Source organism: Megalobrama amblycephala, linkage group LG6 (assembly GCF_018812025.1).
Source record: "Megalobrama amblycephala isolate DHTTF-2021 linkage group LG6, ASM1881202v1, whole genome shotgun sequence".
Lineage (NCBI taxonomy): Eukaryota > Metazoa > Chordata > Actinopteri > Cypriniformes > Xenocyprididae > Megalobrama > Megalobrama amblycephala.
The window spans coordinates 7,613,643-7,637,836 of NC_063049.1; the positions used below are offsets into that span (position 1 = coordinate 7,613,643).

Genomic DNA, 24,194 nt, shown 5'->3' on the forward strand with positions numbered 1-24,194 from the left:
TCCACAGACTGTACGCCGGCCTTTCTAGGGGGGCGACGGCAGGAAGACCAGTGTGAAGGTATCGGGTTTGTGTTGTCTCTGTTGAAGCTTCGAGTGGAACCCTATGGGCATTAATACGACTTGGGAGTCGAAAAATATCCAAGTGCAGGACTCGAGCTGGTGGCGGAACGGACAGAAGCCCGAGCCGGAGTTGATAAAGTTCCGCTGCTGTGTACCAGAATGTAGATGAAACCGGTTGGAATAAGGATAGCAGAACAAATCCAGTGAGGAGAAACCAGACGAATAAGTTACTGAGCTGCATGGTCTCCAGACAAACGAAGCCAGATGAAGAGAGCAGCTCCTCCCGCCGCACCGTCTTTACCTCCAGTATCAAACAAATGGATACATGAACGAGGTCAAGAATTCAGACGACCCTACAACTTCAGAATTATATTTGTATTGACTGTCAACAGTGATAAGGTATAGCTAAGAGTGGTCCAGACCAACCTTACTAAAGTATAACTTACAGAAGGTATACTTAACTAAGAACGTTTAGGGAAACACGTATTAGAGTTAAGAAGGTTTCGGGAAATCCAGCACAGAGCAGGAAACAGGAACTAAAGGAAACAGAACAGAATATCAATCCTGACAGTACAGTACGGGGAAACCCGAAACTAATCTGCACAGAGTTAGCAGCGGGGACAGAGCCGAGGAGCTGGACGACACCAGTGGAGCCGAAGCATCCAGGGGACTGGACTTAACCAGCGGAGGAGATGGGACTAGGAAGTTGGGAAGATTCCAAGGATGAAGATCGAAGGATGAAGATTTCCGGATGGGACCGGAGCATCTAGATAGGCTCTGAGATGGACTGGGCAGCTTGCGTCAACTCCAGAAACACCCAGGAAGCAGGCTCTGGCTCGGGCTCCTTCTCTGCCTCACTGATGGCGAAAGGGGAAGCACCCACCACCAATATTCCACCAGCGATCTCTGCTCACAGGTGATGAGGCGACCCAGTGCTGGTAAGTCCATTCTTTATCTTTTTTGGTCGGTTATTCTGTAATGCTCTGGAACAAGAGCAAAAGCAAGAGCAAAGAGACTTATTGCAAAAACATAAAAAAATATTTTTGTCTGCATGTTGGTTGCACCACATGATTTGATATACAGGACTGAAGCAGTGAAGAATTAAAAAGAAAACTTTTTTTATATCATGATTGTAATGTTCAGGTTGAGGAAGAAGGTGAGGCGAGCATAGCAGATCTATTAGCAACAAAAAAAAAAAAAGAATTTGAAACCATGACAACCAAGGAACTAAAGTAAATAATGAGAAACAAATAAAAGTCCATGAAAACGAAACTAATCTGGGCAGCCGGCAGTGGATGAGACCAAGGGGAGCCAGCAGCAGACGAGAGCCCAGAGCGACCCAGAAGCCGGCCAGGAGGATGGTGACCCACGAAGGAACTAATGGAGGGAGCCAGGGTGAAGTCATGAGCCTGACTGACTGAGGGGACGCTGGGAGTTGTAGAGTCCCAGGCGGAGTTTGATGGACCAAGGGATCAGATGACACCGGAAGACCAGGAGACCAAGGCAGAGCCACAGTGATGAGAGGCCAAGTTGGAGCCAAGTTGCTGGTGGGAGTGTGGACTGAGGTGGAGCTGGAGGTAAGGAGGAACCCAATGGAGCTGAAGAGGTGGAGGACCAAGGTGCAGCCGAAGGCCCAGAAGTCCATGCCAGAGGTAGAACGATGACTGACCAATGTGGAGTCGGAGGGACGAGGGACTGTGGAGGGGGAAGGATGACACAGATGGAGCAGAGGGGGCGAGGAGCCATGGTGGAGCCAACTGGTCAATTGGGGAAAGTTGGAGTAGTGGATTCAGCAGAGAGGAAGACTTGGAGCTGGGTAAAACAAGTGACAACGAAGAAGACTTGGAGCTGGGTGGAATCAGATGCGGCAAAGAAGACATTATGGCAAAGGAGAAGACAAAGGAGAAACCGAAGAACACTTGGGGCTGGGAGGAAGGTCTTGGACGCAGGAAGTCATCAGGAAATCGATCACTCCGGACTGAGGTAGACTAAACTCCGATTCTGGAGGATGGGGTGACCACCCACTTCTTCATCCAGCTCCAACAAAACTCCCACTGGGGCGGGTGTAGGAACCGGCTCACACACCTGGTCAGACTGGGCGGCAGGTTTGTCTCTGGGACGGACAAGGCTGCAGGCTGTGGCTCCATTGCGAGCATAGGCTCTGGCTCTCTGGGTTTGTGTTGGGCTCAGGCTCATTATCCGCAGTTGGTGTGGGCTCTGGATCCATGGTGGATGTAAGCGAGGAAATGGAATGGAAACACAGTTGCTGTATCCATTTTATAATCCTTTCTGCGGTTTGGAATTCTGTAATGTTCGGGCTGAGGAAGAAGACGAGGTGAGCGTAGTGGATCTATTGGCAACAAAAACTTTATTTACAAAAACACCTGAAACTGAGGACTCCATGAACTAATGATCTAAATGAGGAACAGGTGGATGAAATCAATCAAACAATAAGAAAGTATGACAACCAGAAAACATGCTTGGCAACTATGACAAACAAGGAAACACAGGAAAAAAATGAGAAACTAACTAAAAGTCCATGAAAACGAAACTAACACAACAACTAAAAATGACAAAGATATTAGGACATTTGTATCACCTTGACAGAGAAAATATCAAAATTAATTGTAATTCAAAAATTACAAACATGATCATCATATAAGAGGTGTTCTCAAGTCACTGTATGTATGAATTGTATTTTTAGTGTATATTTGAGTAAATTAATTAGCCTGGATGCCAGCCGAACTTAGCCCCGCCCACAACATTTTGAGGTCGGGGAGTTCGGTCTGGACTCGATCCGTAGAGGAGTAATTATGCCCGAACAGAAACTGTTCGGACCAATCACATTGTCAGGGCGAAGATTGACAGATTATCACCAGAAACGTAATCATCCACGTCATCAAAGAGCGCTTGGGGAGTTTGATTGACAAGCGATCTAACCAATCAGAACGCAGCATCCGTCATTTTGTCCGACAAAGCAGTCAGGAGTTAGAAGATTAACCTCGGTGGAGTTAAACTTGATAAAATTGTGCATATTGACGTCTTTCCCCGTTTGAAACAACATTCATTCTCATGTTCATTCATGTTTATTTGATGCTATAAATGGACTAGTAGGAAGAGATGATCGGTTAACGAGCCTCTTGAGCTGAGGCGCTACAGCAATCTGTCACGATCATGGTCACAACCCATTAAAGAGCCACAAAACGGTTTTTATTGTTAATTTTTTTAATAACTACACAGTTTGAAAGCTGGGACTTTGTTTAATATCATAAGTAACCTGCTCTGTCTCGTCTGTCGATTTGTTGTCAGTTTCCTCTTTGCTCCGCGATGTATTTTCCACTCTGTGTGGCGTGACAGCGCCACGGCTTGTCGGACAAAGCAACAGTAACTAAGGGGGGCGAGTCTTTGCGAAAGGTCAATTAGTTTACAACAATGATGGCAGTTGTTGAAGAACTGAGATGTGTAGATTCCGCCATCGCGTCCGTTATAGAAGATATCGACAGCGCATTCATTTTAAAAGAGGAACAGAGGACCGCGATCAAGGCATTTGTCGATGGGAAAGATGTCTTTGCCGTCCTTCCTACGGGATTCGGCAAAAGTTTGATTTATCAGCTGGCCCCGATGGTCGCTAAGAAGAGTTCTGTTGACAACTATGCGTCGCTCAACATACGTCACTTACTCTGTAGCTCTGATTGGTTGTAGGTCTATCCAATTGAGGTCTTTCCTGGATCGGTTGAAATACGCCCCCATAATCAAAGCCCAATGGAGCAGTATCAGACTCATATTCGAACTAGAATTGAGTATGACCACGTCAGGCTATAAATTAATAGATGGGACAAGAAAATCTGCATCACGTTATTGACCCACATCAAAGCAAACTGTGGTTGTTTTGTTTAGATTTGGATCAAACAGTGTCTTTGTGGTGGTTCTTTGCCATGATATACTGCATTATGACTTCATGTCAATCGTAAAAGTTCTGGCTATGCAAGACTGATCATGTTGTTGTCACTTTGATCTGAGTGAAACCTAGAGATTCGGTCACACAAACTTGTACCTCTTTAGTTTGCAAGACATGCTATGACTGCAGTGTTTTGCTTGACTTGCTGTGTGTGTGTGTGTGTGTGTGTGTGTGTGTGTGTGTGTGTGTGAGGTGTTAATTAGCCATTACTGTCAATATCTCATTACTCTACGCTGCTTAAACCTTAAGCATTCACATGTGATTGATCTCAGTGCCATTCTGTAGACATGGAAGTTACTAACAGTACCTTCACTGTATCGGCAATCATTCAACCTGCTCTGTCAGCACTAACATCAGTCGTTAAAATCCCATATCACTCCACCACTAGCTTTGTGTCACATATACATCATGACTGTCATTTGTGTGATATTGTGATGTTTGAGTCCATGAACGATGTTCATTCTCTCTCTGAGCTGGTGCTGAATAAATCAGACCTGCTATATTGCAGTTCTTGAACCACTTCAGGGGACAGCAGCAGTCAGAGTTCCCTTAAACATTTATAAACCCAGTCTCACATCTTGATAGGTTCATTTAGCTCACTGTATTGGCACATATTATCGTATGTGCTCGGGTTTTGGTTATGATCAGAAGATGTTAAATAACAGACCAGCTCCACCATAGTGTGGAACTCAAAAAATACTTTTAAGTGTTTATTTTATTGTACTTCATCTACTGTACTTGTGTCTGTAGATTTCCATTACAGTACATATCTTTAAAGGCCGTTTTTTCTTGTGCACTGAGCCAGAAATCTCCATTTAAGCTGTACATACATCAAACTTAACAGTTTTATTCATATCTATATTCTGAAGGTTTGTTTGTTCATATATCATTTGCCTGATTTTATAAAACATTCCTAAAAATATGGTGAAAATGTATTTCTTTCTGGCTGTTGACAGTATTTTATGATTTATGGAGTTCTGATTTAAGAGATATCGAAAATCCCTTGTGTAAAAAAACTTTTGACTCTAATATGTCAACAAAAAATGAACCTGGTTTCATCCAATTTTCACATTTCTGTTCTGGAAATGTATGCAAATTAGTGCATATTTAATTAAAGAATGCGTCATTTGCGTATTTAAACATAACATTGCAGAAAACATGTAATACAAAAAAATGTTTGCAATTCGTAATGAATCGATCAACAGGAGAACTATGGTGATATCTATTAGTTTTACCGTATTCACCTGTGGTCTCTTGCCTTAAATCAATATTAGCTAAAATCACTTTAAATTGACAAGAGCAGCATGAACATTCTGCTGAAGAATGTCATTCAAGTTTGGAGCAACATGAAGATGAGCAAATAATGACAGACTTTAGTATTCCTGTAATTTGATTTGTGTGTGTTATATGTGTGTTTTTATGCAGACCAGAGGAGCGTTCGGGGGAGGATGTGGACATTATCTTGGCCCGTCTGAAAAGTGTGAAGGCCTTTGATAAGTTTCACCCTGCTCTACTTCAGCAGATCTGTCTGTGTGGCTTCTATGAATGTCTGGAGAAAGGCATCACATGTGAGTCAAACACACACGCACATACAAACACAAACACACATGCATTCACACTTACACGTATATGGTTAGAAAACATTGTTTATTGACAGAATTACTTAATTTAATTTGAAAAGTCACATAAGGTTGCATTTGGTGTTACAAGATGATTTCTTAAATAGAGCACTACCTCCTCTGTGTGTGTGTGTGTGTGTGTGTTAGTATACAGGCAGGGTGACATCGGCACTAACTGGTACACTGTCCTGTCTGGTTCTCTGGATGTCAAAGTCTCAGAAACGGCAAACCATCAGGTACATTATCACTTTAGTTCTGTTTCAGTCTCTGTGCTATGAAAGAAATGAAAATATTAATTAAATTTTAATCCTGTCATTTATATGCATCATTTACCCGTGGCAGTGAGACACATCAACAAATAGTAATTAGGCTTGTCACTACATCAAATTGTTATAAATTGAACAAAACCTTACACACTGTAAAAAAAAATATTTTCATTATTTGTTATGACAACATTTTGTCTTTTGTCAAATCAACTTCAAAAATTAATGTGGTTCAGATAACATAATATTTTGAGTTTCTGTTGATTAAACCAATTGACTTCAATGAACTCAAAATTTTACGGCAATAACTTACTTTTTTAAGTTAAACCAACAATTCTTTTTTACAGTGCAGGTTTCAAAATAACCACATAACAAATAGTAATTAATAATGAATTATACATCTACTGTAAGTATATGCAACCTCACCCAGACACATACAGTACACTCACGTAAAGTAATAATATTTTATTCAGAATACAACATAGATGACATATCAAATATTTAAACTGAGAAAATGTATCATTTTAAGGGAAAAATAAGTTGATTTTAAATTTCCTGGCATCAACACATCTCAAAAAAGTTGGGACAAGGCCATGTTTACCACTGTGTGGCATCCCCTCTTCTTTTTATAACAGTCTGCAAACGTCTGGGGACTGAGGAGACAAGTTGCTCAAGTTTAGGAATAGGAATGTTGTCCCATTCTTGTCTAATACAGGCTTCTGTTCACCGACAATGTTTTCTGGAAGTATTCCTGAGCCCATGTTGTGATTTCCATTACAGTAGCATTCCTGTATGTGATGCAGTGCCGTCTAAGGGCCCGAAGATGACGGGCATCCAGTATGGTTTTCCGGCCTTGACCCTTAAGCACAGAGATTGTTCCAGATTCTCTGAATCTTTGGATGATATTATGCACTGTAGATGATGATAACTTCAAACTCTTTGCAATTTTTCTCTGAGAAACTCCTTTCTGATATTGCTCAACTATTTTTCACCGCAGCATTGGGGGAATTGGTGATCCTCTGCCCATCTTGACTTCTGAGAGACACTGCCACTCTGAGAGGCTCTTTTTATACCCAATCATGTTGCCAATTGACCTAATAAGTTGCAAATTGGTCCTCCAGCTGTTCCTTATATGTACATTTAACTTTTCCGGCCTCTTATTGCTACCTGTCCCAACTTTTTTGGAATGTGTAGCTCTCATGAAATCCAAAATGAGCCAGTATTTGGCATGACATTTCAAAATGTCTCACTTTCAACATCTGATATGTCATCTATATTCTATTGTGAATAAAATATAAGTTTTGTAAATTGAGATTTGTAAATTATTGCATTCCTTTTTTATTCACAATTTGTACAGTGTCCCAACTTTTTTGGAATTGGGTTTGTAAATAGCAGATCTTGGCTTCATGATTGTTTATATCATAGCAAATTAAATTATATGGGAAATATGCAGGAGAACATAAGAATCATACTCATAGGAAGCAACCACGTCAAACGCAATGACAGTCAACACCAAACAAATAACTGTGAGAAAAGAAGGCTTAAAGGGGCTCTATGTAGGAATGACACCCAGTGTTCAAAATAGGTACTGCAGTCCAAATTCAAAATATTGTTTGGCCCGCCCCCTCGTTCAAAGACATGGGTTGCCAGCAACAATAGGTAGCGCAATTCACAATGAAAGCTGAGGAGACTTACACACTGTAAGCTGATGAGTTGATTTATTTGTTTTAAGATGCTGTTGTTCATAGAGATATTTAGGTGGATGCAGAGGCTTTTTAGGTCAGATAGAATCTGCGATTCTCTGACCCAGTTTGCTTGCTGGTTTCCATGGCTGCAATAAGCAGCGTTTTCCGCCAACTGGCAACCTGTGATGTCGAAATACCTTTGGATAAACTGGCAACACGCGGTTTCGCACAGATCAAAACAAAGACAGACATTCCGACACGGAACGCACATTTTCAAAGTAGAATATCTAGCTGTAGCATTGTTTTTCTGAGAAACAAGTAGGTGAACTTAGCATGTTTCCTAAATATCTGCAAACATATCGGGGTATTTTTATGCTTTATTAAATTAAAAATCTTACATAGAGCCCCTTTAAATACACAGGGAGTAATCACTGAAACGGAGAACAGGAGTGAAACTCAAATCAGTAACTAACAATGTCAGGGAACACAGGTAAACAGGAACAGAACAAAACCAAAAATGTTTACAAAACAATGATGTACTAAAAACAGAAAAGTTTTTCCTTTGCGTTTTTCACTTACAGATGACAATGTTGTCAAAGCAATCCTTGATCGCACAGTTCTGCGAAAACATAGTTTACATGCAGATGATAATGGGATCGTTTTCAAAAACGTGCACTTTGAAACCCGCTTTCAAAAGTTTGTGTTTTCATGCCCCCAAAACGGCATTGTCGTGTAATGAAAGGCCAAAATGCATAAAAAGTTTTCAGTTTTTAGTTGAAAACGGTGTTGTGTAAACAGCCCCTTAAACACAAATAAACAGAACTGAACATAACCCTGAATCATACATACAATACACTCACTTAAAGCAATACTGTATATACCTATATAACAAATCTCAACCTCATGATTGCTTGTATCATTGCAAAATGTGGACAATATTATTACCCAGCTCTGCATGAATTTAGATTTATATGTCCATCTTTATCCGCATACATACAGTACACTCAAGTAGAGCGAAATGTACCTACAGACGTGGACAAAATTGTTGGTACCCTTGATAAATATGATCAAAGATGACTGTAAAAATAAATCTGCATTGTTTATCCTTTTGATTTTTAATTCATAAAATTAGCAAATTTGAATTGAAAGTGGGGGGAAATCACATTATGAAATAAATGTTTTTCTCCAAAACACGTTGGCCACAGTTATTAGCACCACTAGAATTTTTTATGAGTAAAATTTCTCTGAAGTATATTCCCATTCATATTTATGTTTTTTAGCACACCAGGGTGATCATGAACATAAATTCGTCCAGCCATGACTTCCTGTTCCACAGGAGTATAAACATGAGGAAACACAAAGGCCAAATTCCCGTAATCATTCATCACAATGAGTAAAACCAAAGAATATAGTTCTGATGTGCAGCAAAAGATTGTTGAGCTTCACAATATAGAAATGTTACAGTTGCTGTACAACTAGACACGACAGAGACGAAGATAACGATAATAGCGATACTTTAATAATACACAGGAGATTACAATAAGGGAAGACAGCATTTACACATGAACGAGAACGGACAAGGAGTGAAGGAGAACACTAGGTATATATACACAAGAGACTAACAAAGGGAACTAAACAAGGGAACTAAACAAGGTGATGAGATAATTAACTAGACACAGGTGGAACAAGTGAACTAATCAGACTGGGGAAAACTGGGTCACAGGGGAAACAGAAACAGCAGACATGTGACAGTTCGCCCCCTCCCGGATAGGCACGTCCTCGCACCGTCAGAGGACAACAGAGGAGGGAGGGAGGGGGCTCTGGAGGAGGGCGAATGGCGGAGGAGCAAAACAAAAGTCCACAGAAAACAAAAACAGTCCAAGGGGGAGTGGAGGATGGGAGGATCCAGGGGACAGCCAGGAGCAGAGGGAGCCAGATGATGACCCAGGCTACAGTCAGCATGATGTTACTTGGCGGTGGTGCAGGAGGGAGGAGCCATGGAGGAGACAGGGGTGCTTCATCCTTCTACGCTGCCAGCCACGGTGGAGAACCAGACGGAGCTGAAGAGACACGGAGCCTGGGTGACACCGAAGGTCCGGAGGGCCGTGGTGGAGCTGACAGCTCATGGGACTGAGGCGGAGATGGGGCAAAGGAAGACCGCTGTGGAGCCAGTGCAACCGAGGATACCGGAGGAGCTGGAGGGAAGGCGGAGCCCGGTGGAGCCGGAGGGATGGAGGGCAGAGGTGCAACCGGCAGCCAGAAATCCCGAGGTGGAACCAGGGTGATGCCTGACCAAAGCGCTGCCGGTGAGACGAGGAAGCCTGGTGGAGCAGGTGGGATGACGTGCCACAGTGGAGCTGAGGGCACGATGAGCCAAAGCGAGACCAACGGGTCATAGGACCCAGGTGGAGTCTGGGTTTCTGTGGCTGGAGGTGAAGACAGGGGATCCTTACGCCAAGGCCACGCTGGAGACTGGAAGCCCTGCAGCGAATCCGCAGCATCGTGAAGAGGCGGCTGAGGAGGAGATGAGGGGCAGACAGGAACCAGAGGATTTACAGCAGTAGAAGTAGGTTGGTGAAATAGAGGAGGTGGGAGAGGGAGGCTGGGTGGGCAATCTGCAGACATAGGAGGCGCTGGAGATACATAGGGCACAGGAGATACAGGGAACACTGGAGAAACTTGGAGAACAGGAGATACAGGGAACGCTGGAGAAACTTGGAGAACAGGAGATACAGGGGTGTCTGCAGAAATAACCTCAGAAAACCAGTCAATTAAATCCTCCTCCAAATAATTAAATTGTCTCCCAGTGTCCACATGGCTTTCGCACACAGCAGCGGGAGTGTAGGCTGGGCTTCCTTCCGAGCCCTCGAACTCCACTAAAACTCCCTCGGGGACGGGCGGTGTTCCAACTCGCTCACCTGGTCAGACATCATAACGGGCTCTGGCTCCGAGGTAAAGCACGGCTCAGCTGGGCTCGCTGGCGCAGTCTCCGCGGCAGGCGCAGGCTCCGTGTCTGCGGTGGAATCAGGCTTCAGCTCCGTCTGGCTGGGCGTAGGCTGACTGGGCGCTGGGTTTGGTGGAGTGGTGCTGATAGGCTCTGCTGGGCCGATGGTGAACGCCGAGTTGTTGTTTATCAGAACCCACTCCACACATGCGGCGACATCTTTCTGTGGACCACTCCCTGGGAGGCGTGCACGGGACCGCTCGCTCAGGCTGGCGATGTAGAAAACACAGAGCGAGCGGTCAGGATAGTGTGTGAGGCACGCCAACTCCAAAAAGTCCATGGTGTGTTCCTCCAGGGAGCGGTCCTTCTGCTCCAGGCACAAGAGGGAAACAGCAGGTTCCATAGTGACGGGAAAAAATAAACTAAAGAAAACGCCGCAAAAAATAAACTGTATGGGTCCGTTCTTCTGTTACAGTTGCTGTACAACTAGGCACGACAGAGATGAAGATAACAATAATAGTGATACTTTAATAATACACAGGAGATTACAATAAGGGAAGACAGCATTTACACATGAACGAGAACGGACAAGGAGTGAAGGAGAATACTAGGCATATATACAAGAGACTAACAAAGGGAACTAAACAAGGTGATGAGATAATTAACTAGACACAGGTGGAACAAGTGAACTAATCAGACTGGGGAAAACTGGGTCACAGGGGAAACAGAAACAGCAGATATGTGACAAGAAAGTGGCTGTAAGAAAATAGCTAAAGCATTGAAAATCCCCATTTCCACCATCAGGGCAATAATTAAGAAGTTCCAATCAACTAAAGATGTTACAAATCTGCCTGGAAGAGGACGTGTCTCTACTGTCCTAATGCACAGGAAGGAGGAAAGTTTGAGTGAACAAAGACTCTCCAAGGATCACAGTCGGAGAATTGCAGAGATTAGTTGAGCCTTGAGTCTCAGAAAGCCTAAAAAAATTATCAAACAGCACCTACATCACCACAAGTTGTTTGGGAGGATTTCAAGAAAAATCCTCTGCTCTCATCCAGAAACAATCTCCAGCATATTCAGTTGTCAGACATGACTGGAACTTCAAACGGGACCGGCTTCTGTGGTCAGATGAAACTAAAAAAAGAGACCACCAGATGGGTTTGGTGCACACATGGATAAAAAGTACTCCATGTCCACGGTTAAATATACTGCTGGATCTTTAATGTTGTGGGCCTATTTTTCTGCTGGAAGTCCTGGACATCTTGTTCAGATACATGGTATCATGAATTCTACCAAATATCAACAGATAAAAATGCTAAAAAACTGCTTCTGCTAGAAATCCAGTAATGGGCCATGGTTGGATCTTCCATCAGGACAATGATCCAAAACAAACATCAAAACCAACACAAAAATGTGTCACTGAGCACAAAATGAAGCTTCTGCCATGGTCGTCCCAGTCCCCTGACCTGAACCCTAAAGAAAATGAGTGGAGTGAACTGAAGAGAAGAGAAGAAGCACCAACATGGAGCTGGGAATCTGAAGGATCTGGAGATATTCTGCATGAAGGAATGATCTTTGATCTCTTGTCAGGTGTTCTCCAAACTCATCAGGCATTATAGAAGAAGACTCAGAGCTGTTATCTTGGCAAAATGAGGTTGCAAAAAGTATTGAATAAAAGGGTGCCAATAATTGTGGCCAATGTGTTTTGGAGAAAAACATTTATTTCATAATGTGATTTCCCCCCACATTCAATTCTTTTCCTTCAATGAAAGGTTAGATTTTTGCTAATTTTATGAATTAAAGATCAAAAGGATAAACAATGCAGGTTTATTTTTACAGTCATCTTTGATCATATTTATCAAGGGTACCACCATTTTGTCCATGTCTGTACAGCCAATCCCAACTGCTTGATTGTGTATATCATTGCATAATATAAAGTATATCATCTCCCAGCTCTAATCTGCTAAATGCGAGTATAAGCTGAAGATATTATGATTTTTAAACATTAACATTTTGGAAAGCTACTTTGAAACAGTTTGTATTGTGAAAAGTGCTATACAAGTAAATTTGACTTGATAATAGAATATTTGCATTCTCATGTATCCACTAGTTTAATCATCATGGATAAACATAAACTTTCATAATTCACATAACTGTAATGTATCACATTAAAAGGCCTACTTAGACATCTCTCACCTGTAAAATATATATTTAGGTACAAGACAATTTACAGTTTGTCACTGCATTAACTGGCCAAATTCTGTTCTGCTTGTTGCATGTCCTTCATTTGTTCCATCTTCCTGTTCTTTAACAGTCTGTTCTTGTGCAATCTGAATCTGATCCAAAATCATTAAACTCCTTACGATTTCCACCCCCAGTGAAAACTTATATGAACGTACATTCAGCGGCTCACAGTGGAAGTTCTCTATTGAGTGCAACTGCTTATTATAGACCGCAGCAGAAAACTAGAGCAACTCCTAACAGAGCTGCGTCTTACATTACAAACCTTAGGGACAAATGAGCTGACCTTTCTCTTTCTCTGTGTGTTGGGTGAAACTGCTTTGTCCTTGAGAAAGGCCTGAATCTAATTGGAAGCACAGCAGTCTCTCAATCAGGAAGATCTCATCTGGCTATGACTCCTCTCCTCTTATCTCTTCCTCTTTGAAAGTGTTTTGCTCTGACACGTGTTCTTCCTCATGTTAAGGATGCTGTCACCATCTGTACGTTGGGCATCGGCACAGCTTTCGGGGAGTCGATTCTCGACAACACGCCACGGCACGCCACCATTGTCACCCGAGAGTTCAGCGAACTACTGCGAATCGAGCAGAGGGAGTTTAGGACCCTGTGGGAGGTATGCCAATCTACTGACAATACACCAATGATGACATAATCATAATCATATTTGAAAGTTTGATGTATCTGCTTTGTATTTACATTCACTTATTTCATGGTTCTGACAGAGAATGGATACCTTTAGAAAAGTTTTGTGTTTGTTTCTGTGTAAAATGTAGAGTAAACTTAAAGGGGTCATGAATTGTGCATGAAGTTTTGACATGTAAGAGGTCATTGTACTACAAAAACATCCTGTGAGTTTCAGAACTCAAAACTTCCTTGTTAGTCCAAAAACAGCTATTATTGAAACCAAGCTCAGAAAATGACTTGTTTTGGATTTTGTCACATTATTTATTTTAAAGGGGACCTATTATGCCCCTTTTCACAAGATGTAATGTAAGTCTAAAAATGTGTCTATGATGTTTCAGCTCAAAATACCCCACAGATCATTTATTATAGCTTGTAAAATGTGCCCCTATTTGGGGTGAGCAAAAACACATCGTTTTTGTGTGTCCCTTTAAATGCAAATGAGCTGCTGCTCATGTATGAGATTTTCAGTTTCTGAGATTTTCGGTTTCCGAAGGCGGAGCATACATGAATATTCATGAGTTTCCCAGACATGCGCGATTGCACATGCAACTGAGAATTTTAGTTCACATTGTATCTCAAGACATTAGTGGATTATTCCAAAAAGGTAACTATATTCTCAGCGTCGCGGCGGAATTATGCATAAACTACAGTTGTTTACTTCTGGGTAACAGTTTATAATGTTTTCATGCACGATTTGTGCAGTCGTCTGAAATTGAATGACAGGCACTTCTTGTAACAGCAGAACAACCTTCAGCTATCGTCTACAATGAGTTCAACTCCTGCTCTTCCTTTGTACCTTGCGATGTAACAACTAATAAATGTGTCTGTGGACATAATATTTTAGTAACCTATAGACTAGGCTACTGATGTAATGTCAAATGCTGAAAATGTTTCTGAAACTTTATTGTCTTTTTATGGTTTCCGTTTATAGCCTATATATATTAAAGAAAGACACACTGACACCACAAGGTTTCATTTTTCAATTGCACAGTAAACCAAGCATCCCGGAACACCTGAATGAGTTCAAGTAGATTAGCCTATGCTGATTTCATATAACAGAAAATATAAATAAATCACATATTGTTAAATACATGCAGCTGCCATTTCAATAATGTATTGCATTGTTCTTCTGTTACCTCACCTTATGAAGATTTAAAACTCGGTCATCCCTATGGAAATTAAAGAAATGTCCAAAATCAGTGGCCTAATAAAGATTTTTGCATTGTTATTCTCTGCCATGCGTTCTTTTGACCATGTGTCACTTGTGTACCTGGATATACAATGAAGATGCATGTTCTTCATGGGGCTTTAACTAGGGGCACCTTTGAACTCATGAAATTTTGAAAAAAAAAAGATTCAATTATGGCCTTGATTTGCATTTGATTACTGGATGCTTGGTATAACGTGATGGAGTGAACATATGACATTGTGTGAGACAGTAATGAATGACATTTTGTTTTTTTTTATACAAAAAGATGGGCCATGGACTTGCCAACAACAAATGTTAGCAGTCCCTTAATATATGAAAATATGACACATAAGAAAAGCTATTCTCAGATCAAAAAATAACATTTTTAGTCTTTGACATTTTTACCACTCTTTGAATTTTAATGACATTTTTTTTTTAATTGATTTAAAACTGATTTTATAACAACAACAAAACATTATCTTTTTACATATAGTGGCTCCCCAATTATTTGCACAAATGCATTTACATTAAAATAGTATTCAATCACTGGAATCAATGTAGTTTTGTTTTTTGTTTTTTTCCACAAGGATTAATTTTATTCAATAAATTGATTTAAAAAAAGAGACATTACTAATGTTACAAAAGATTTCTATTTCAGTACTGTTCTTGAAACTTTCTGTTCTGTGTAATCCTAAAAACAGGCAGTGCATCACAGTTTCCACTTTCATTCAGCAGCACAACTGTTTTCAGCCCTGATATTAATAGGAAATGTTTCTTGAGCATCAAATCGGCATAGGCTACTAGAATGATTTCTGAAGGATCACGTGACACTAAAGACTGGAGTAACAGGAATAAACAGCCATTTAAAATATATTAAAATAGAAAACAAAATCACAATATTACTGTATTGCTTGTTTTTGATCAAAAAGTAAACAACTGTAGTTTATGCATAATTCCGCCGCGACGCTGAGAATATAGTTACCTTTATGGAATAATCCACTAATGTCTTGAGATACAATATGAACTAAAATTCTCAGTTGCATGTGCAATCGCGCATGTATGGGAAACTCATGAATATTCATGTGTGCTCCACCTTTGGAAACCGAAAATCTCAGAAACCGAAAATCTCGTAACACCCCCTTTCCAGAAGAGGGCGGAGTTTTAACAGCTCGCGCTTCGGTTGCTCAACAACAACAAAGCTGGAGAATCTCACGCAGCCAAAATGAGGATTGTCAGTAATGGTGTTCAGCCTTACATTGTTCAAACCGGAGTCGACACTGATGGAGAGACTCAGGAAGAAGTTACAACTTTTAGAATGAAACTGGACGTTTCTGAATGGTTAGTGGATAAATTTATGTAGTTGCTGTGGAGTTGATTCAACTCATGGACTAGCATGTGCCGTCATGTTAGTCTTTTGTGCAAATCCAGAAAAATTGATTTCTGTAAAAGAAAATATCTGCCTTTGCATTGAACTTTGAGCGTCGTAACTTTGCAAACATTGTTTATGCTCAAACAGCAACATTACACACTAACTGAAGTTAAAAAAGTGAAATCATAATCAACCACCGCTTTGAACTATGTGAATGTCTCAGTAGAGCATTATTTGATTGTTTGGTACATTTTACTATAGATCCTTTGGTAAATCAGTCGCAATTTCGGTCAAATGTATCATATTGTTGAAACATTAAATATAACTTTAAAATTACTCAAGTGTCAAGAAGTCAGACAGTCGACATATCATAAACATTGACATTAACACACAGGAAAAATGTGCACTTTGCAGATGCAAACGGGTAAATAGTGTGTTTTTGTGTTAACTTTCGCAGCATGTCACATCATTTATTACTTATCAGAGCTGTTGAAACTGGATTCACACTGGCGTTCATTCAGCATGCTTGCAAAGTATTTTAGCTGCTTTACAACCTTTAGCCAGCAGGGGGCGGTGGAAGTATAAGAAATGTTCTTTTCTCTGATCTTAATATTTTGAAGTCATCCTCTAGTGCAGTGGTTCTCAACCAGGAGTCGAACCCACTTTTAAGTATCCACAAGAGGGTTTAAAACAAGCTTTAAAGTAAAATAAAACAGCTTTAAAAAAAAAAAAAAACATTCTTATCTCGTGTTCATGAACCACTAGAAAAGTGTACATTCATTGGTCATAGAGAACTCTGAAGAACATTTTGTTCTTGAAACTTCTGGAATTACAGAACATAAATATTTTAATTTGACTTATTTATAAATAATTGAATATATTAACACTCCCAGTTGAAAAAAATAGCTTTGTCACAACAGCAGAAGTACCAGAAACATCTATGGTCCTTGGAGTCAAAAATGTTGAGAACATCAACTCTGGTGTGACACTAGAAATACAGCATTTCTGTATCTGTTATGTAGAGAGTTGTACTTAATTCCCAGAACTCAAGGAATTTTCTATCACTCATTTCTGCATAGAAGAATAAAAGGCTCTTTTTCTATCTTTGGCAGAAAAGACAGCAGTGCTTTTGCTCTTTAGGGCTGTGAGTTTATTTCTGTGGTAGTCTTTCATTCTCTCATTTTGTTCTTTCTGGCCCGTGGGCTATCAGAAATTCTGGGCCTGATGGGAAGCTTTTACTGGAGCAGGTCAGAGAAGGACAAAGAAGCCTGGAGCTTTAGCAGAATGAGAGGAAGACAAAGGAAAACAGGAGAAAGAAACACAAATAGAGGAAAGGAAGGAGAAGGCTGGGGAAAGATACTAAGATGGAGACACAGAGTTTGCCCTGAGAGGGACTGTCCCTCCGCAGTGTGTGTGTGTGTGTGTGTGTGTGTGTGTGTGTGTGTGTGTGTGTGTGTGTGAGGAGAGAGAGAGAGAGAGAGAGAGAGAGAGAAGCACACTTGGGAATTGAAAGGACCAGCAGAAGTTCTCTGCTCTATCTGATAACTCAAGGTGATGTCTTATCTCATCATTTCTGTGTCTGGCTGGCTCAATTTATAATCAGATTTATTTGTATAGCAATTTTCATGATATGCATCATTTCAAAGCGGCTTTACAGAAAGTCGTACTGTTATGTCTATAATCTCTTAGTGCTTTACCATAGAGCACATTTTAGGGCTGGGTGACATGATGTATAACAATGATATGAGTGATTTTGTGTGTGTATATTTTGTGAGTGAATTACAGTGTTGTCTAGCACATGTATCAGTGCCACAGTGGCTGTGGCATACGTCTGAGCGTTCAGTTAAGAGATTTAAATGTTGGTCAGTTTTGTTCTAAGCAAGTGTTTCTCAAAAAGTAATAAATGACAATAAGATTGGATTAAAAAAGTCTGATGCTTGGGCAAGCGGACAAAATAAGGGATTTCAATTTTAGATTTTTTTTTAGTTTTGTTGTAAGCAAGAGTATACATTTAGCATCACTGAAGGTACGATTGTAAGTATAGATATGGCTTTAAGTAGTAGCATCTCCGATTTCAGGCAGAATTACTGTAACACAATGGTGTTCCTTACTGTGGTTTAAAATTACACAGTGGTGAAGATTTTGGTTAAAACTGACATACAATTTAGTAAAGATTCTGGTCTACACCAACCTATAAGTAACTTAAAAAAGGGAGCTGCTAGAACATCTAAAGACCTAATCATTACGGCGACAGTGGCATGGAACAAAAAGCTCTATTTTTCTAGTAACAGTTGATATAATATGCTTATAATTTAATAATAACTTAATATTTTAGATCCTTAATTATTTGTCATGCTTTAAAGAAATGCACTTATTTTGTTATGTTGACTAACATACTAAATCATGTAAAGTACTTGATTATATATATAAAAAATATAATTTTAACTGTAGTGTGGTAATCAGTCTTACATTTAAATGTACTAAATTGCAACTTCATCATTATAAATGTGTAATTACAAATATATTTAAATATGTGACAGAAATGACATTAAAGTATATTTTAGTTTACCATAAATGCTTCATTTTCATTTCATTGTAATTAACATGTAATTAAATGAACAAAAATAGTACATTCATTTTGCATTGAAGTATATTCTTTTAAAGTATATTACTAACAAGAAATTACATTACAAGTAATGCATTACAATATTACGTTACTCCCTAAAAAAGTAACTAATTGCATTACTTAGTTACTTTTTATGGAAAGTAATGTGTTATGTTACTTTTGCATTAATTTTGCATTACTTTTTCTTATCTGGGCTGCGCTTGCTTATTTGTTTTTTAAAGACAAAAATATTATTCTATTTTTGGCAAATGTAAAGGCCCTTTAATAAGCCTCAGGCTGAAGGAAATGCAAAATCACGCCTGTACAGTAGAGGGCGCAGCTCAGACAAGAAAGCTCAAAACTTTTCAACAATAGAAACAAAAAATGAAACACAAATGTAATGTTTATCTAAAGTCATTTTTGCTTATTAGTATGGTTGAATTGGATCATTGAAGGTCAGCAGCAAAGACATTAGTTAATAAAGTGAGATTAAATACATAAAGTATATTTGTGTAAATCAACATTTAACTAGTGCAGGTTTGTGCAATATTCTGAGATTGCATTTCACTGTTTTTATTCATTTTGAGGAATACTGAATGTTTTTGTGCAAGTGAGATGAGTAAATGCATTTCACATTTAGTCTAGATCTACAATAACCATCATGTTCACACTCAACACCTCTGCACTTTATTTCTCTCAACACGGGGACAGGAGAGCTGTCAGTCAATAAATGATAAACAAAGCAACTTGTGTTACATATTTAAAGTAACTCAGATATTTTCTTGTAAATTTAAAAGTAATCCATTACTTTACTAGTTACTTGGAAAAAGTAATCTGATTATGTAACTTGTAATGCGTTACCACCAACACTGGTCATAAGTACTCTTTTTAAAAGTATCTTTACGTGTACTTCTTTTTCACAAGGGTAATGTGTGCTGACCAGCATATACTGTTGTTCATCATCAAGCTAAGTTGCTGCTGAATACTGAATATTGAATAGGAGTTGATATGTAAATGTGGGTGGTCATATGTTAATGAGATCCTGGTTGTGATATTGCGCGTTGTTTTTGCAGTTTGGTTTCATTAAATGTTCTGAGTGGACTGGGATTCTGGGAAGGGTGTTTTTTTTTTATTGTGAATGATAGAATATGTCTAGATTACACATCACTTTCTTTTACTTCAAAACAGCAAGACAAATGCTGTTTGTCCATGATTTTATCACTTTAGGATTCAGTTTAGTGTATGTTTAAGTTTTTTTGTCGTTGTATAGAGTCAAAACAAAATTGTGAATGACTGCTCAGATGATTTATGTCTTCTTTCCTTTGTACAATTATAGATGTTATTCACATATCTGCTGGGAAAGAGAGGTGTGTTTGTGTATGGGTTTGTAGTGTAATGCTGGGTCACTGGGTGGGATGCAGAGAAAGCTGACTAACAGGAAATCAGAGAGACACCGACCGTGTATGTGTGTGTGTGTGTGTGTGTGTGTGTGTGTGTGTGTGTTTATGGGGATTTTGGGATGGGCAGGATGGCCATGTTTCCATCCCACCCACACCAGGTTACACACGGATGCATATAAATACACATAGGAGATGTAAAACAAAAGTTTCTAGAATGTTTCCTTGAGCTTTTGAAATGTTTTAAATCATCAGCTATATGCAAAAAATATTTTACTTAAAAATATACACACATTCACTTTTGTTTTTATGTCTAATATGTCAAAAACACAAAATGTTTCTTGTCTTGTCACATTCAGTTATGAATGACATGGAGTAGTTTGCATTACTGTATATTACTGAGGATTGTTGATCTATCATAAAACATATTAAATGTTTAGCTACTTACATCTTACCACACGTTTTCAGTGAACAGTAAGCCCCGCCTTCTTTGATTTGATTGGCCATCATTTTGACATTGATGAGTGCTGTGTTTAGCCTTGGGTATACTTTGTTCTTTACGTGTACACTATAGTGTATGCACACAGTCGAACGCAAGGCCTTGCAAAGTATACTTCATTTGACTCGTACACATACACAGGTGTTCGATGGATGCGCAGTTTTGAGCAATCTCTCACCACGAGTTACAACCTATGTAAACATCTTGGTACTCTTTCATGCTTGAGTTGTACAAATGAGGGCACTTTCTAACTCTTCACCCAATCTCTCGTCTATGTTGGCCTCCATTGTCGCTGTAGCTTGCACGTGTTCCGGTCTGTTCTGTTTATGCAGTTTTTCTTTGACTACCTTGTGAACCCCAGGGTAAGGTTGCTACCTTGTGGATAAACTAATTACTGCAAAAAAAATTAAATGTGCGTGTGCGACCTTCGCGTACTCTTCTGCTGACGAAATCACCCTCGAGTACATGTAAAAAGTGAACTATACTTTGGGCTTTAGACTGCTTAGGCAGACCAACCTAAAAATGTAACTCTTTGGCCATTTCTAATTATTGGGGGACTTGTCATTGATATAATGTTAGTTTTTGCTTATCAGTCATGTCAGTTGTGGCTTTATGTTACATTTTATGATGGTGTTTTGTATGTTTGTGCACCTTCTATATATATAAATATTCATTTCAGCTTGTAGAAAAGCTTGTGATGTAGTATATTGTCAGTATATTATAAAGTAAAGGTAATAAACTAAGCTTTTAGTAATTTTGTATATTAACATTATTTCAGTTAATGAAATATACATTTTTACTGTACATTTAAGGTCAATCTGTAAAATTTTGTAAAATGTTGCTACTGTATTTTTTATGGTAAATTTCTGGCAACCACAGCTTCTGTTTTTTTTTTACTGTAAATTTCTCAGATTGGTTCCAGATTGGCCAGTCACATTATTTGGCGCTCAAATATTTTTGTAGTAAACATTAAGGGCCAGATTTACTAACAGCTTGCTCCAGCGCACAACCTCTTTTGGTGTTAAAAACTACTGTCAGGATTTACTAAAATCATGCACTGAAAAATTAGCGCTGAAAAGCAGTGGGCACTGTTATTTTTGTGGCTGACTTTATTACATATGCATTTGTAGGAGTCTCCCTTGCAGTTTTCCCTTTCATGAATCATGTGAGGTGATTTACTAAGGTTTGCGCTAGTCAAATTACTGGTATTTGCGCTATTATTTACTGGTATTATTTACTGCCCCAAAAAAGCATGTCTTAAACCAGACGCTAATTTGCACTGCTCCTAGTAGATTGTGTTGGTTATAATGGAAATGTTCCGGCTGCGTTTGTGTTTTTTATTTTGAGCGTCGTCAGTAGGTCACGTGTCGAATTTTCCACTCCTGTCGGCGCTCTTTTGGAATTGTGCTAATTTGCCCTGTTTAGTAAATCTGGCCGTACAACTGCGCAATTTCTTACTGATCGCAACACAGCATGTATGTATGTGTGTGTATGTATGTGTGTTTGTGTATATACATACACACATTATATAAATACTAATTTTATGAAAAATATTTATATAAATACTAATTTTATGACAAATAATTCATTTTGATAACCAATATGATGGCTGATATAACATAATCTTGGTCAATACCGAATGCATCCCTAATTTATATTTATTTTCACCATATAATTATCATTATATAACGTTGTTATAAATAGTACCTGGTGTTCCCGTTTTGGCTGCTTATTGGCATTTAGAGGAAACTATATTCATAGATAAAAGAACGCTTTGGCAGAAAACAGCAGCACCTGTAAGTAACTAATTTCTATTTCAAAGCCTGAAGCTCTGCGCAGGGTAATTGTGATGTTTGCTTGAATGACAGTTGTCTCTTTTGAAGCAGCATGTCTCTGTGCCTTTATAGAGGGACAGCTGGCCTTTAATCTGAGACAAACAGATCCTATCACAGCACAGACTCTGCCCGTCTCTGAATTAAACCCGACTGCAGACACTGCGTGTCCATAGGAACTGCGCAAATTGAATGTGGCTTTTCTGATCCAATATTTCTATCCAAGGTTTGAGGAGGCAGAGATGGAAACTAGAGTCTGCGACTTGGACTCGAGTAGCACTTAAGTCGCAAAAAAAAAAAAAAAAAATGACTTGCGACTTGACTTGAATCCTGGCCTTTAGGGACTTGTAAACATGTCTATGAGGAGGGTTATTTTACCACAGAATATTCCCCCAAAACTTTTACGATCAAGCAGTTTATGTGTCAGCATTTTGTTTTCAGTTGACATTGTTGAAAATGTCTGGAAGGGCTGTTAATGTGACGCAGGACTGATGAAGTCCAGCATATACACTTTATTTCGATAGTCCACTTTAGACATAACTTTGTTAGGGTAAGTAAAATAAGTTGACATGTAGTTGCAAAGATACTTATAGTCAGTAGAATGTCTAAAGTGGACCATCAAAATAAAGTGTTACCCGAGCATTTTACAGCACTGGTTGGTGCGCCCATCTTGAGTCTCATGGGCCAGAAACATGCTCTCTGTTACAGTGGTTCTCATCTGATTTTGCTTCCCAACACAGCACCATAATTGTTTATTGTACTAAAGTAAATGAAAATGATATAATGTTACATAGTAGTTGTATATATTAACATTTGTTAAGTAATACTTTTATTCAGCAAGGATACATTAAAATTATCAAAAGTTACAATAGACTTTTATGCTGTTACAAAATTATTTCAAATAAATGCTGTTCTTTTGAACTTTCTATTTATCAAAGAATCCTGAAAAAAATATCATGGTTTCTTCAAAAATATGAAGCAGCACAATTGTTTTCAATATTGATAAGAATCAGAAATCAAATCATCATATTAGAATGATTTCTGAAGGATCATGTGACACTGAAGACTGGAGTCATGATGCTGAAAATTCAGTTTTGATCACAGGAGTAAATTACATTTGACAAAATATCCACATACAAAACAGCTATATTAAATTGTAATAATATACTTCTCAATAATACTACTCTATTTTAATCAAAAAAATGTAGCCTTGGTGAATATAAAAGACTCAAAAACATAAAAAAAAAATCTCTTTGACCCCAAACTTTTGAACAGTAGTGCTTGGTAATGAATGTCCAGGATGAATGACCTCACTGGGTCACTGATGCTACATTTGTCCAGTCCTTTGATTATCTGTAAATGGAGAGCAGGTGTGTCTGATTCCTCTGTCTCATCAGCCCACATGGCCAGGCTATTGCCGTCGCCTAGAGCAACACTAACAGGTGCTCAAATGACTTGCCATAATAGCAGACATTTCCTTTTACTGCAATGATGCTGCTGCCTCCAAATCTGACGTTCAGCCTCAGTGTGAAAGAGCAGCTCTGTGTCTCTCATTCAGTCTGATAATCAAAGTTCTGCTAAAGACTGGAGCACCAAACACATGTAGACTTGTTAAAAGCACATATATTATAAATGACTTGTAGATAATAAAATATTAATTAAATAAAAGACCACTTAAGTGTACTAAAGAGAGTACACTTTCATCACTGTTACTCAAGTAACTTAAAAAGTACACTTTGTAATGTCAAATTAAAAGTTTTACATTAAAGTAAATTTGAAATCATTATGTTTTAGTAATCTTTTGTCGTGCTTTAGAGAAGTACACTTATTTTGATGTGTTGACTAACATACT

At 39.1% G+C, this 24,194-nt stretch overlaps 1 protein-coding gene across 3 annotated transcripts in view; it reads left to right on the forward strand.

Annotated features, from left to right (window-relative positions):
* Positions 1-24,194, forward strand: part of rapgef4a (Rap guanine nucleotide exchange factor 4a) — a 99,075-nt gene that overhangs the window by 10,772 nt on the left and 64,109 nt on the right. For all 3 annotated transcript variants that reach the window (XR_007185197.1, XM_048192791.1, XM_048192792.1), the window contains exons 2-4: positions 5,444-5,586; positions 5,785-5,873; positions 13,234-13,380. Coding sequence is in view for 2 of the 3 variants with exons in the window: in XM_048192791.1 (XP_048048748.1) it covers positions 5,444-5,586; positions 5,785-5,873; positions 13,234-13,380 (379 nt within the window). In the remaining variant the exon portion in view is untranslated. The remainder of the gene's footprint in view (positions 1-5,443; positions 5,587-5,784; positions 5,874-13,233; positions 13,381-24,194) is intronic.